General features: G+C 43.5%; 1 protein-coding gene across 1 annotated transcript in view; it reads left to right on the top strand.

The window, feature by feature from the left end:
* MITF (melanocyte inducing transcription factor) overlaps positions 1-13,410 on the top strand; it is a 36,133-nt gene extending 22,723 nt beyond the window's left edge. The window contains exons 7-9 of the mRNA XM_013004604.2: positions 1,949-2,024; positions 5,463-5,610; positions 9,891-13,410. Of these exons, the coding sequence (XP_012860058.1) occupies positions 1,949-2,024; positions 5,463-5,610; positions 9,891-10,295 (629 nt within the window). The 3' untranslated portion in view covers positions 10,296-13,410. The remainder of the gene's footprint in view (positions 1-1,948; positions 2,025-5,462; positions 5,611-9,890) is intronic.
* The last annotated feature ends 653 nt before the right edge of the window (positions 13,411-14,063 follow it).

The following is a 14,063-nucleotide window of genomic DNA, read 5'->3' as shown; positions in this document are numbered from 1 at the left end:
ATTTTTATTTTATAAAAAATGGATAAGAATTCGTTTTATGTTTCAACTGGTTTAGTCATAGAAATAACTGCCCAGTGAAGAGAAAGTACAGTTGATACTGGTCAAGCATGGCATAATTAGAAGTATGGAGTAGGAGTGGGCCAAATAGAAATATTTTTAAAATAAAATATACCGTTCCACTCAATGTATGAGACTATAAATTATTTATAATTTATTATGCTACATAAATTAGAAACATGTGTTACCTCATACACTTTGCTGTTCCACACTCCTTTAAGTCTGTGATAATCCAGTTCAGTATGCCCATTCAATAGCACTTACGAAGTTCAAATGCAGTAATCAGGATTCATGGCATATTTAAAATGTAGACATACGTTTTAGGGCTGTGCTATCCAATACAATAGCCACTAACCCTGTGTGGCTGTGAAATATTGGATATTCGGCTAGTTCCGGTTGCGGTATTATGGAAGAGTACAATGCTGGTGATGGTACCAAGCGCCATCCAGTCAGGGCCGACCCCTCGTGTGAACAGTAGACTAAACAGACCAGTGACCGGTGCTGTCTCCACAGCTGTTGTCCGGTTTGAGCCTGTTGCTGGCCGCGTACTGCTCCATGGTCCCAAGCAGAACTGATCACCCCTGGAAAAGTGTCCCGAGTACAGGAGACATCTCACTCTCCTTTCTTCCAAGGAGCATTCTGCTTGTATTCTACCAAGACAGATCGTCCATCCTTCTGGTAGCAGCTAATATATCCCGTATTCTTTCCCAACACCATAACTCAGAAGCATCAGTTCTCCTTCAGTCTTCCTTATTCATATGCTTACGAGGGCATTCGTCTTCAAAGAGACTTCATTGCTCTTCAGCACTTTACACGGGGTTTTTGTAGCAGATTTGCCCCATGCGCTATGGCCTTTGACTTTCTTGAAGACAACTTCCATGGATCCAAGTAAAATACAGTGAAAGCCTCGTTAACTTCATTATTTTCTCCATTTATCGTGATGTTGCTTATTGATCCAGGTGTGAGGACGCTTGTGGTTTCCCTTGCATACTTGATTTTAACACTTAATATGAAGAAAATAATATAAACTGGCCATAATTTTTATCTTGGTTATATGTTCAATAATTTCAGATATATTGGGTTAAGTAAAACATTATATTTTATGTAACCACTTTACTGTTTTAATATGGGTGCTAGAGAATTTAAAATTATATTTATAACTTGCACTAAATTTCTATTAGACTATGCTGGTCGAGGGCAGGGGTTTTTGCCTGGTCCGTGAACTAAGAATGTTTGCTAACTGGTTTTTAATGGTTGGGATGAAACACTGCAAGAATGGCTTGTGCAACATGTGAAAAGCATTCAAAATCCCGATGTCAGCATCTTCACTGTGTCCTGATGCTTATGAGTAGAACTGCCTTACAATATTGGGCTCTACTAAAAATAGACATTGTTCAAATTACTTTTTCTCTTGTTATTGTATGAACCTGCATAACAGCCTATGTCGTACCCCTGGGCTTACAAAGCCAAAAATACTATCTGGGCTTTTGCCGAAGAAATTTGCTAACCTCGGGTCTAGAGGGTGAAGGGTCAACTTCTGTATGTTCACTACTGCTTTCTTTGCTTCAGTGCCTCTGACTGTTTTATAACGTGCTGCAGATTTCAGTATTGTTACAGGATCAAATAGGACACGTTACTATTATTCTAAGATCTCGAGGCTTTATGAATGATAGAAAAGCCTTTGGAAGGGGTGCGCCTTTTACATTTCAGTTGTAAAATATTCCTTACCTAGTACAGAGGATGTGGTAAACGTGGGTTGGGGAGGGAGCGTTGGTTTAGATTTTCCAGGCCTGACCTGGTGAAGTTGATACAGACATGCCTTGAACGAGATGAACCGGGTGCAGATGTGGTCCAGTTACTAATAGCTGATTCCTGTGCTCTTTTCTTGAAGTTGAACGAAGGAGAAGATTTAACATAAACGACCGCATTAAAGAACTAGGTACTTTGATTCCCAAGTCAAATGATCCGTGAGTACAATCGCATGTTAATCTGCATCATTTATTTTTTCATATCTTAATGTGGTGTTTTTTTCATATGTGGTAAAAAATACTCATTTATAAAAAATTAGGTTAACAAAGAGTAAAGAATTTTTCCCAAGCCCTTTGGTCCCTCAATAATTTTTACACCCTTCTTTTGCTTAATAGTGTCATTGAGCTAAACTTTCTCGGGCGATGCACCGAATGTTGGACACCGTCTTTAGCTTTGGGTGTGAGGAAGCAGTTTCTTGGAATCTGAAAATACCTGTCAAAGAAATCCAGCACCTCCCAAAAAAGAGAAAAATCAATAGAACAACTAATACAGAGTTTAACAGCTGTTTAAAAGAAAAGGCAACTGTGTTGTCTCTTCTCAATTTGTACAGTATCTGTAGGTGCTGAAGCACAAATATTGGAAACTTCAAGCTTAACATTATTCAACAGATTAATTGTTCATGTTTTTGAAAAGCTTGATGCTTTCTTTGAATATATATGTATTAAGGAGAAGCCAGCTAATGTCGATTTTAACCTCTGGTCCCCCCAGAAGGAACAGTTGTGAAGATAATTTTTTTCATGTCTCCTCTACCAGTCTTCCAGATACCTGCTCTGTCAGCAAATAGGACAGCACACACAGGATCCTTCCCATTAGAAATGGGCCCAGTTAAAGTCAGGGCCTAGGGGGTGTATATACTTTAATGGCCCCCACAGGCCTTGTATGAAATTAGCCTTTGAATATGACCTTTTAGCTGCCTGATAAAATGTAAAGATGCAATCAAGCATTATCCATGCAAGGCTTACTAAATTTGCCATTCACATTATTGTCGGGGAATTTGCGACAAATAATTTGGCACCCTCGCCCACGGAGGCGGTTTTGATAAATGTTCAAGCACTATTCCCATCTTCAACATTCAGTTTTTCCCAGCTTTCCAGGAAAGCCATTCTGAAACTGGAAATATTGAGAATCTCAATGCTGCAGCACACATTTACCCAAGAAGGGGCTGCGACCTTCATTTCTTACAGCCAGTCTTGCTTGCTCGTTGAAATTGAGTTCCCATTTTCCTGTTCTCTGTCAGCCCTCACTTGTTAGCGGATTCCTTTAAACTGTAGCATGTGACTCTCTTTAGCAACATATTATAAACGAAGGGGCTGCAGCGAAAGCTCGTATTTGCATATCTCCTCTCTCCATTGGGTGAGGATAGTCCTGTGTTTATAATCTGCACTGACAATGATCTTTGATTGCAGGCATTGTCTTAAGATACAACGGACTGCGTCTGTCTGGTGGTTTTGTCTGCCAGGGTTCTGGAGCTTGCCAGTACAGTCGGGCTGTTCTGGGTCTCTGTCCCCACCCTCGCTTCCCCCCAGGCCAGGTCTGCCTTTGCTGGTTTTGCACAGAGAGGATCCGAACACACCTCTGTTTGAAAAATAAATACATTAAAAGAGTCATTTTCATTAAAAAAAGAAGAAAGTTCATAAAAGCCCACACATCTATTTGATTGATTTCATCTCGGAAGGATGCAAAATCCAAGCAAATTAATTGAAATAGCCATTTCATACGAACTTTGAGTAGCTGCTTGTGTGTTCCAAAACGAGCGCACACCTACTTGGCCTAATTGGGGCATGGTTCATTATGATTCCATTTCTCTGTGGCTGCCCAATTTCTGCGACTTTGATCTCAGCGCAGCACATTCAGGCTGCTCCCTCCCTGCCCCCTGTCCCCCTGAGAAACTCTGGACACCTCCCGAGTTGCCATCTTTGTTGCTTGGTCCCCAGGGTGTAACCCCAGAGGATTCTCTGGGGGCAGTTCTTCTGCCACTCTTGGGAGAACTTCTGTTTTGTTCTCCAGCTAACTCTTGTGAGGATCAATTACTCGGTTGTTTTAATGGCGCTCCATTTGCATGCCCACCTGATACTTCCGATCTGCTTTTAGTATCTGTCGGCTAAGGGTAGGTGAGTCTCCATCCCTTAAATGGTTTGTTTTCATCATCGTCATTGTCTTTACCATCATCAGTTCTTGTCTGTAGAGGGGTTCAGAGTAATTAAAACACCATAGAAAGATACTATACTTAGATCATTATGAATCATTCTGAATAGTTCTTCTTCTGGGGCACTCTAAACTTTTTAACTGCTCCTCTCCTCACTTTAATGACAGTCTTCATTTACTGTACATGAGAACGTTGGCTAGCACTGTGGTGGTGGTGTCCCAAGTTTTGGGTGCCTGGGTTTGAATATTAACCAGCCCCTTATTAGATTCTACGGCTTTAGGGAAGATACTTGAGTTCTTTATACTTCTCATTTGTTTTTAAAAAAGAATAGCATATTCTTACATAGTCTAGTTTGTTGGTTGGTTTCGTTTTTAAGAATCAGTCATCTAGGGAGAGTATTTACTAGTGGCTTAGTGCATGACTCCTGGTGTTGAGTTTCCCAGACTCTCTGGCTTTGCCACTTCCGAGCTGTGTGATGCCACACAAATTGCTTATGAGAGCTGTGTCCCCATCTGTAAAATGGGGATACCATTAGTACCTACCTACTGAGATTGTCATGATGGAGTGAGCCGCAAAACACAGATACATGCCCCTGCCATATACTAAGTGCTGTCTAAAGGTACTCCAATGATTATGGTGAGCCCTTAACCCTTGGCACCTGCTCCATTATCTGGATGGTGCTCTTAGCTTTTCAACTCACACTCACCTGAAGGAGCTCCTTGGATTTATAGCAGACCTGCACGTGTGGCCTTGCCATTTTATAGATGAGGAAGATGAGGAAACAGAGAGAGGAGGTGTCAAATAAGCCTCTCAATGATTATTCACTGGAACACCCAGGCCTGCCACTCAATACCACACGCAATCAAGTCATGAGTTATTGTTTCTTTTCGTAACTTACGGTCAAGTCATGAGTTATTGTTTCTTTTCGTAACTTACAGTATCTGGCTGAGTGAAGCGTCTATTCACTGCCATTACGTTGATTCCGACTCAGTGACCCTGTAGGACAGCTTAGACCTGCTCGGTGGCTTGCGTTTCTTCACAGGAGCAGAAAGCCGCATCTCTCCGGCAGAGCGCCTGGTGATTTCAAACTGCTGGCCTTGCACTTCACAGCCCGACTCAACCAGTATGCCTTCACGGCGCCTAGTTCAATGTATAACTTTTCTAAATGTGACTGTTTTTAATTATAGCAGTTTAAAATGGTGTCTCAGTCTATGGCCTAATCAACAGGCCTAAATGTACATTCGGACCCCCCAACGTCTGGGCTGTGTGACTTGGGGCTGTGGAATCACCTCTGAGTCAGGCCATGGGCATTCTCTCTCGGTGCCAGGGCCCTGGTGAGGGTGACGTCAGAGTATGTATGAGAGATGGTGACCGTGTCTGGTACGTGGCAAGCATTGGCTGCATGGATGAGTCTCAATGCTTAAACCCTGTTTTCTTCCGATTTCCTCAGAGACATGCGCTGGAACAAGGGCACCATCCTAAAAGCATCCGTTGACTATATTCGAAAGCTGCAACGAGAGCAGCAACGTGCAAAGGAACTTGAGAATCGACAGAAGAAACTGGAGCATGCCAACCGGCATTTGCTGCTCAGAATCCAGGTCTGTAGCTTGCGTGCTGCCATGTTGACTACGTGCTTCTCGTTGTTGCCTTCAGGTCAGCTTCAGCTCATGGAAAGCCCATGTACAGCAACAGAGCAAAGCACTGCCCGGTCTGCACCCTGTGGAGCCCTTGTCAGTCCCCGTGTACTTCAAGGTTCTTTGAAATCCAGCGGGCTGTTCTTTCCACGTTATACCGGACAGTGTGCTCTTGGGATCTTTAGGGGTTTTATTGGCTAATTATTGGAAGTAGATTAGCAGACTTTTCTTCCTAATTTGTCTGAGTCTAGAAACTCTACATTCCTGTCCGTGCTGGTATTTGGAACAGGAATACTAGTGGCGTGGATTCTAACAGCACAGCAGTGTGCCAGCCAGTGCAATACAACACAGAGAGGGGTGTGGTGGTTACTGCATGCTACTGGCTTGGGAGGTGGAAGAAGCTAGGGGACTAGCTATGATGACAGTCCTTGCTTATGGGCAACTTGGGGACACCTAGTGGAGATGCCTTTTAATTATGATGCTGGTGACAAATACAAAATATGCTGGGAACTGCAGGCAGAATGAATGGATCTGCTTTAGAAGTACAGCCGCCAGAATGCTCCTTAGAATCGAAGATGTGAGACTGTGTCCCACATGCTTTGGACATGCTATCAGGAGAGGTCAGCACCTGAAGAAGGACTTCATGCTTGGTTCAATAGAGGGTCAGCAAAAAGAGGAAGACCCTCAATGCGGGGGTGGACCCAGTGGCTGCCACCACGGGCCGAAACCGAACGACTGTGAGAAGGGCAGAGGCCCGGGCAGGGCACTGTTCTCTGGTCCACGGGGTCACTGTGAGCTGTGACCAAATCGATGGACAGTGGGCCTTGTCATAAGGATATGCCGCTCAAAGATAGTCATTGAATTGGAGTTTTTTGTGTCTTTAACTTCAGTCCTGTGGAGGTGGGGAGGGAGGAGGTTATAATAGGATGAACTGCGGTCTATCAGTCCATTCAAGTGTGCTAGCAGCCCAATCGTGTTATTCAGCTATGGAGTTTATTTCACAGAGCCAGTCATTTATAGTAATGGTTTCTCTTCCTTTTCGCGTTCCACCACCCCACTCCCACGGCCGGCTGTCACCTCTCTCCTTTCCCTGGAGGGTCAGTCAGAGGACAACTGTGCTCTTAGGGTCTCCAGTGGCTGATTTTTCAGAATTGCTTCACCAGGCCTTTCTGACTGCCTGGGGTGGCCTGGAACCACCAGCCTTCCCGTTGGTGCAGCGTTTATTGCCCCACCAGGGACTCGGAGTTGTAAACTAGAGGAGGTTATGTGGAATTTGAAAAGTCTTCCTCTACCTTTTCCCCTTTGTTGGCTTTGTGGTTTATTGTACGCTCTGCATCTTTGATCGGTTGTTGTTGGTGGTGGTGGTGGGGTCCAGTCAGTTCCAATTCCCAGCAACCTTCTGTAAGCATAACCGAACAAGCTGCGTCCTGCTCCCATGTCCTTTGTGTGATTGTCAGCATCCTTGAGTCCCCTGCTGTCCCCCCCACGTGTTCTGAGTGCCTTCCGACTCAGAGGGCTCACCTGCCAGCTCTCCGCCAGGCAGTCTCGGCTTGTCCTCCGGGAGGGCTCCATGGCTAGTGCTCGAAACACATCACCAACCCTGTCCCCCGAGGCTGTCTTCAGTGGCGCGCCAATGGAACCTCGCCACCACAGAGGTGACCCTGTTGGCATTTGAAGAACTGCTGATGTACCGTCCCGTGTCATGGGAACGCGAACGCCACCCTGGTACAGCAGACTGGCAGGTGGTGGCGGCCGCCTCAGTTAGCAACCGCAGGTTCGCCCTCTCCCGGATCTAGCATGGCACGCACAAAAGCTGTGAGTGCAAGCACACCGCTCCCGGAGGTCCGCTCTGCAGTGTCACGATGATTCCGAAGTCTCCAGAAGTAGGGCCTTGTGTTATACTAAGGTTGCAGACGTGTGCTGCGCATGAAATGCGGCTCTTGTGATACCTGCAAACCGGTCTTAGTTTTCGTCCAGTGGCGGCATGAGGCAGCCGTTGTTAGCACGTTCGCATGTCATAGAAAACAGTTTTCATCAGGGACAGTCTGCCATGCCAACAGCCAGAGCTCTTGTGATGCGATACATCATGTTATTTGGAACTACAAGGAATGCTTTAATCAACTGATACACATTTTTAATTAAACAACAAAGGATCAGAGTAGGGTGTTGGCCTCCCTTTGTACAACTTTTTATTCTATGAAAAGGCAAACCGCATGCGTGGGGCGTCATTCTTATTAGTGTGTGTGTGGGGGGTGTGTGTGTGTGTAGATTTACAGGTCTGAATGTTTGCAGCTTGGACCTCGGGGCTTCTTTTCATTTTCGCTCTAACTGATGCATGCAGAAATGTTCACAGAAGAAAGAGCATGAAGCCTTAATCTCAATGGAACTGCCATTTTAGTAAATCACCCAGGGCTTCCCCTTGATGCCCGGAGAGCCCTGTGTTTCTGGAGGTGTGGTGTGAAGGAGCACACAGATACGTGTGCGGTGTCTCGGGCATCCTGGTTCATACAGGCTTGCTTCCGAGAGGGCTGCCTCCAGCCAAACCACTTTCAGTGTCACCTGCCCTGGACTTGTAGGGACCTCTCCTTTCTTGGCTCATGGGCAGAGGCTGAGAAGTTGTCCTGTGGTGGAGAGTCCCATTACCTCTCTGATCGTGACAAGGCGACATGCTTCATACTTATCCTCTGTTATGACTGTTTTTATTGCCATGGTAGCATAAACATTGATTGAGACAGATTTTACATGTTCAGCAGGGAGTGGGCTGGGGTCTCCCCGGTTCATTCTAGAAAGGAAAACAGAAAGAGCTGCTTCGGAGGCATTGGATAATGTGGGCTGGAGAAGTCACTGACCCCCAGGAAAATAGATGAAGAAAAAAAAATTTTTTTTTAAATCAATTTATTGGGGCTCATACAATTCATCACAATACATAGATCAATTGTGTAAAGCACATCTATACATTTGTTGCCCTCGTTATTCCCAAAATTCGCTTAAATCCTTAAAAACAACTCTACCATTGAGTTGTTTCTGATTCCCAACGACACTCCAGGAAACCCTGTGAGTTTCCGACATTTTAAATCTTGATGGAAGGAAAAAGCCTCATTCTCTTCCATAGAGCACCTGGTGATTCTGAACTGCTGACCTTGGAAGCAGCCCAACACATAACCCACTAAGCCAGCAAGGAAATGCAGCGGGGAGCAAACAAAAGCTGTTTGTCTTACAGAGGAGAAGTTTCTTGTGCAATAAAAACCACAAACATGTTCCTTTGCCTTGGTGAGATGGGTTACAGGGTGCCTCTCGCCCTTTGTTCGCGTAGATAGACCTTCGCCACATGTGCCTTGCCATGACTCACTATACCAGAGCCCCAAATTTACTTTAGCTCATGGTTCAAGTAGCTTTTCCCATTGTACCCCTAGACCACAAGCAGTGCTACCATGTGATGTCCACACAAGCAATTGAGTATTTATAGCCTCACGACTTAGTAACTGCTTGGCAAAATGGAACCGCATTGAAAGAAAAAGTGGCATTCTGGTTTAGTTTTAAAATAACCACAGTTACCAGTGGGACCTGTGCGTGTTGAGCACCGCAGGGCTTCTCAAGCCCCGGCATCAGGTGGGACCCCAACTCCCTCGTCTGTCCATTCCTCATCCACAGCAGCCTTCACACGGGCTGTGTGGCCAGAGAGCCGTGTTAGCAAAGAGGAAGCAGCACAGGCCAAGGCTGCGACTGGTCACACTCACTCTCCCACTGGGGTCGCTGTGTGTCTCGTGAGTTTTGTCGAGTGCCCTGTCTGCTTACTGCAGCCCCTCTGGGGACTTAAGGACCAAGTTTGGAAACCTTGGAGCTGTATTACTTCATATGTTTCTTTGGCTCTTTTTCAAAATTGCTCCTTTCTGATTAAAACAACAACAACAAATGTAACCTCATCATGAGCATTATTATCTATGGGATTGTGTCTCTGTTTCTAAAATGTATTAAGAACCCGATATGCAAACTAAATGAGAGCGTCACATGCTACGCTTTGACACCCATCGGCACCGAGTGGATCCCGACTCACCGCTGGAGGAGCACCGCTCGGAAGGCTTGCTTCCTTGTCTGTGACCCTGACCGCAGCAGGTGGCCAGGCCAGCTAGCTGTGGCCTCCTAGGAAGGTTGAAGTTGTTGATTTGAAAGAACAAGCGGCTTTTCTTTTGATACCTCTTCCCCCCATTTCTGCTTCAATGGTCTGATTTTTACTTCTGTTTTAGGAACTTGAAATACAAGCCCGCGCTCACGGCCTGTCCCTCATTCCATCCATGGGTCTCTGCTCGCCAGAGTTGGTGAACCGCGTCATCAAGCAAGAACCGGTCCTTGAGAACTGCAACCAAGACCCGCTCCAGCATCACACAGACCTCACGTGCACGACCACCCTGGATCTCACAGATGGCACCATCACCTTCACCAACAACCTGGGAGCCGGGACGGAGAGCCACCCGGCCTACAGTAGTGTCCCCGGCAAGATGGGCTCCAAACTGGAAGACATCCTGATGGACGATACGCTCTCTCCTGTTGGCGTGACTGACCCGCTCCTGTCCTCGGTATCGCCCGGAGCTTCCAAAACCAGCAGCCGGCGGAGTAGCATGAGTATGGAGGAGACCGAGCACACGTGTTAGCAAATCCTCCCTGCTCCACGGCCTCACAGACTCCCGGTCTTGATTCTTAGAGTTACCCAAATCCTTAGCCATTGACCCAGACAGGGCTCTCTTGAAAATATTCCTTTAATATGAATTTTTTTTCACGCTTTATCGATAGCCCAGGATATATTTTATTTTTAGAATTTTGTGACACAGACTTGTATATTCTATTTTACAACTACAAATGCCTCCAAAGTATTGTACTGTACGTGTACAGTATCTGTGAACTGCATTCACCACGGACTTTAACTTTCTGAGCAAGGGGATTTTGCATCAGAGAAATGTCTGTCCATTTTTATTCAGGGGAACCTTGGTTAGAGATTTAAAATCCCGTGACTTCCTTTGGGGATTAAATGTAAGATTTAAATGAAAGAATGTAAAGCAACCAAAAAAGACAGAGAAAAAATCCATACTAACTTGTTTCCATTTTGTAAATCTATTGATTCATTGGTACTGTCTTAAAAGATACAGTACCCTTCAAACATTGTTTAATCTTTATACTATAATATTGAAAGAAATATTACATTCTATAAAAGACAGCAGCAGCATAAATAGAATAGCCATTTCCCGGAGGACTGTCCGGTTAGAAAACACAGGTGCCACCGATGCTGGCCGAGTTAGGAGGGGGCTCTGAAGTGGAACCTCATCGTCTGCTCTTTTTTTACCAGCTCCGGTTCCACTCTTCCTCAATGGGTGCGAGCCCACTGCTCATGAACTATATTTTCTTTCAAATGGAAATGAATATCCTCTCCAAAGTAAAATATTGAGGAGCACTGAAAGTTGGTTTTCCTGTAAAACTTTTTTTTAAATTTTAATTCAAAATATTCTTTTTGGTTATGATTAAAAAACAGAAACTGGTGTATATTTCTAAATTTTTATTTTTTGCATTACGTTTTATTGTTCCTTTGATTTGTACAGATTCCTTAATATCGCCATTCTTTTCACTATATTTGTATTACTTTTTTGTAAGAAGATGCATCTGCCACTGAGACGTTTTCCGTATTTTTACAGCTCCCTGGTGGTTCTCCTCATCCTTTGTACACTCACGAAAGAAGACTTTGCCGCCAGGCCTGTGTTTCAGGGGAGCTTTTGTGCATATTTTGTATATTGCAGTCTCACTCAGAACTGTTTTTTCCACACACTTAAGGAGTAGTATTCATAGGTCAAAAGCCAGACTTTCTAGAGAAAATTAACTTACATATTTATTTTTAGTGACATCAAAATAGCCATATTCTTGGACATGGATAACTATAGCTTTAGTATGCCCAATTATGGTCATTTAAATTGGTGATTATTTAAGCAAACCTTGCTGATTTTTTTATTTCCTTACTTTTCCTTTTTTTGAGAGAAATACTGTATTGGCAAATCACTGTTCCTTGATAACAATGTTTTAACAAGCAGCAATGCTGTAAAGTTAGTTTCAGTGCGTTACCTACTTGTGTAGTCCTATGCAATAACAGTAGTGCTGTGTATGTCGTAAAAGGCCCAGGTGTTTTCTCCAGGTGATACGTTATGAGCTAGCCTATTGGATTGGGTTTCTTAGGAACAGCCTACAATTGGATAACGAGTGGCTTGAAGCATATCTATTCAGAATGAAGTGCCTTAAATTGAGCAGTTGTCCTTTGGGAGCTAGCACTGACTGACTGAAATATGACGTAGGAGAAAGCTTCATGATGGTACCTATAGCCAAGAGGAACATGTAGCATGGTGCCTACGTAGACAATATAAGAGCTTCCAATTTCCCTTCAGATATTTTTAATATTAAATATATTTTAGTGACAGTGCCAATTTCATCAGGAAACCTTATTCAAGAGGTTTTTTTGTTGTGTTTTGTTCTGTCTTTCAGTGTTTAAATGTCAAATGTGAATTGGTGATGGGTGGTGGAGGGTTGAGAGAGGAGGAGTGATTGTCTCATGTATGAATGGATGGCGTATGTGAAAATAAGCAACTGCATAGTTCCCATGTGCGTTGGGCAATGAGAATCCTTGGAAACATTGATGATCAGTTTTATAGCTTTATTACTTAAGGGGGTAGGGAAAATAAGTTCCCATTCTTTCAACCCCCTTAATTGTATAGCTCTCTTTATTAGAATAGTGATGTAAATCTGCATGAACAGCTAATTGTACCGTAGTGTTCACTGATACAATCATAGCGTTGTCTATTTTTCTCTTCATATTTATGTGGGGGGCTGGGGACGGAGGTCAAAGATTGCAATGCTACGATTCTAACTTTCCTTAGCTGGCTTTGAAGGCTATTAAAATAAGCAGTGTTGGCTAACTCACGGTCAAGGGACTAGGGTCAAGGTGAAGCAGCCTTCCAGAATGCTCTGGGTAGAGAAAGTATGGCATCACGTACCACTGCCCTGAGTCCCGCAGCTCCTGGGCTTGCCACCACCTGCTCCGTGCCCCTGCGCTCTTAAAAGACCATTTCTGGGAGTTGCAGGTGAGCTAGCCTAGGAGATTACTGCAACATGGGGGGGTGGTTTTATTTATTTCTTTTTTTGCCAAATAGTGTGTGGATTTGTTTTCGGGACTCGTTGAGCCGAGAGGAGGTGGTTTGGAGTGCCCCACATCGCTCCCCCCATCTCTGGGGTGCAGAACTGGGACTCCGGTGGGGCTTCCAGATGGAGTGTCCAAAATGCCAAAATCATCCAACTGCCTCTGGGTCAGGCAATGGAACTACGAAACCTTCTGACTTTGCCAAAAAAACCATACAACCCACATGGTCATTTGGTTCTTTCTGGTTGTTTTTAAATAATAAAGCAATAAGAACAAATGGAATACATAGGAATTGTAAAGACCTAAAGTAAAAGCACAAAGGAATGCACTTAATATTTGTGAAGAAATGCACTGGGGATAGGTTGATGTTGAAAACAGTATATAAAGAAAAAGAACCCTATTTCTTGAAATCTTACAAATGACTGTCTCTTGTGGACTCTTGGTACTGTAACGTTATTAATAGTCACCTGCTGTTGGATGCAGCAATAATTTCTGTATGGTCCATACCACTATATATTATGGATCGATATTAATGTATCCAATGAAATAATGAAAATGTTGTTCTTGATAGCCTCATTAAAGCGTTTGGTTTTTCACATAGTGGTGGCCAATTGTGTTTAGTTTAATGTCTATTTTGAATGTGTCTGCCTTATTCAAAAATTATTTTGAACACGTTTGCCTTTTATTTAATGAAGGATCAATTGCATAAAAAAATTGTTGAATACCAGTAAATACTTTGATTTATTTTAAATCTCACTCTAGGATGTGAATTTTTAATTTTAAATAGTTTAATTACTTTATGACTTGCAATCAAATGAATTATAATTATGCTGCTTATTTTTTCCTCCGCCCACTGTCGGGAGATTTTAAAATTCTTAATGCCAAGAATTTGTTGTAGATTCAGTAGTTTTATTGAAGATATTTTAATGATATGTGGTTGTATAAGATGAGAAATTGTCAGAGAAATTCTTGCATATTTACAGAAAAGATAATAGGTTCTTTAAATATCAATTTACAATAATGAGAGCTTAATCTACCAAGGCTGCCAGTTGCTCCTGGCATTTGTTTTTTTCTTCCCTTTAATAGAGTATTTAAGAATCATTTATAAATGTTGGCTATGAATTGGGAAGTGTCAGACAAAACATATCTTTATTCCCTCGCTAAATCCTAAAACTGCCCTTTTAAAATATTCTGCCTTAACCTCTGGAGAAAACAAGTGAAAACACCTTTCTGTTCACATTTCTCCTCT

Source organism: Echinops telfairi, unplaced genomic scaffold, assembly GCF_000313985.2.
Source record: "Echinops telfairi isolate 266 unplaced genomic scaffold, ASM31398v2 ScPeMD7_31;HRSCAF=116, whole genome shotgun sequence".
In the NCBI taxonomy this organism is placed as follows: domain Eukaryota; kingdom Metazoa; phylum Chordata; class Mammalia; order Afrosoricida; family Tenrecidae; genus Echinops; species Echinops telfairi.
This window is presented reverse-complemented; position numbering and strand designations above follow the sequence as displayed.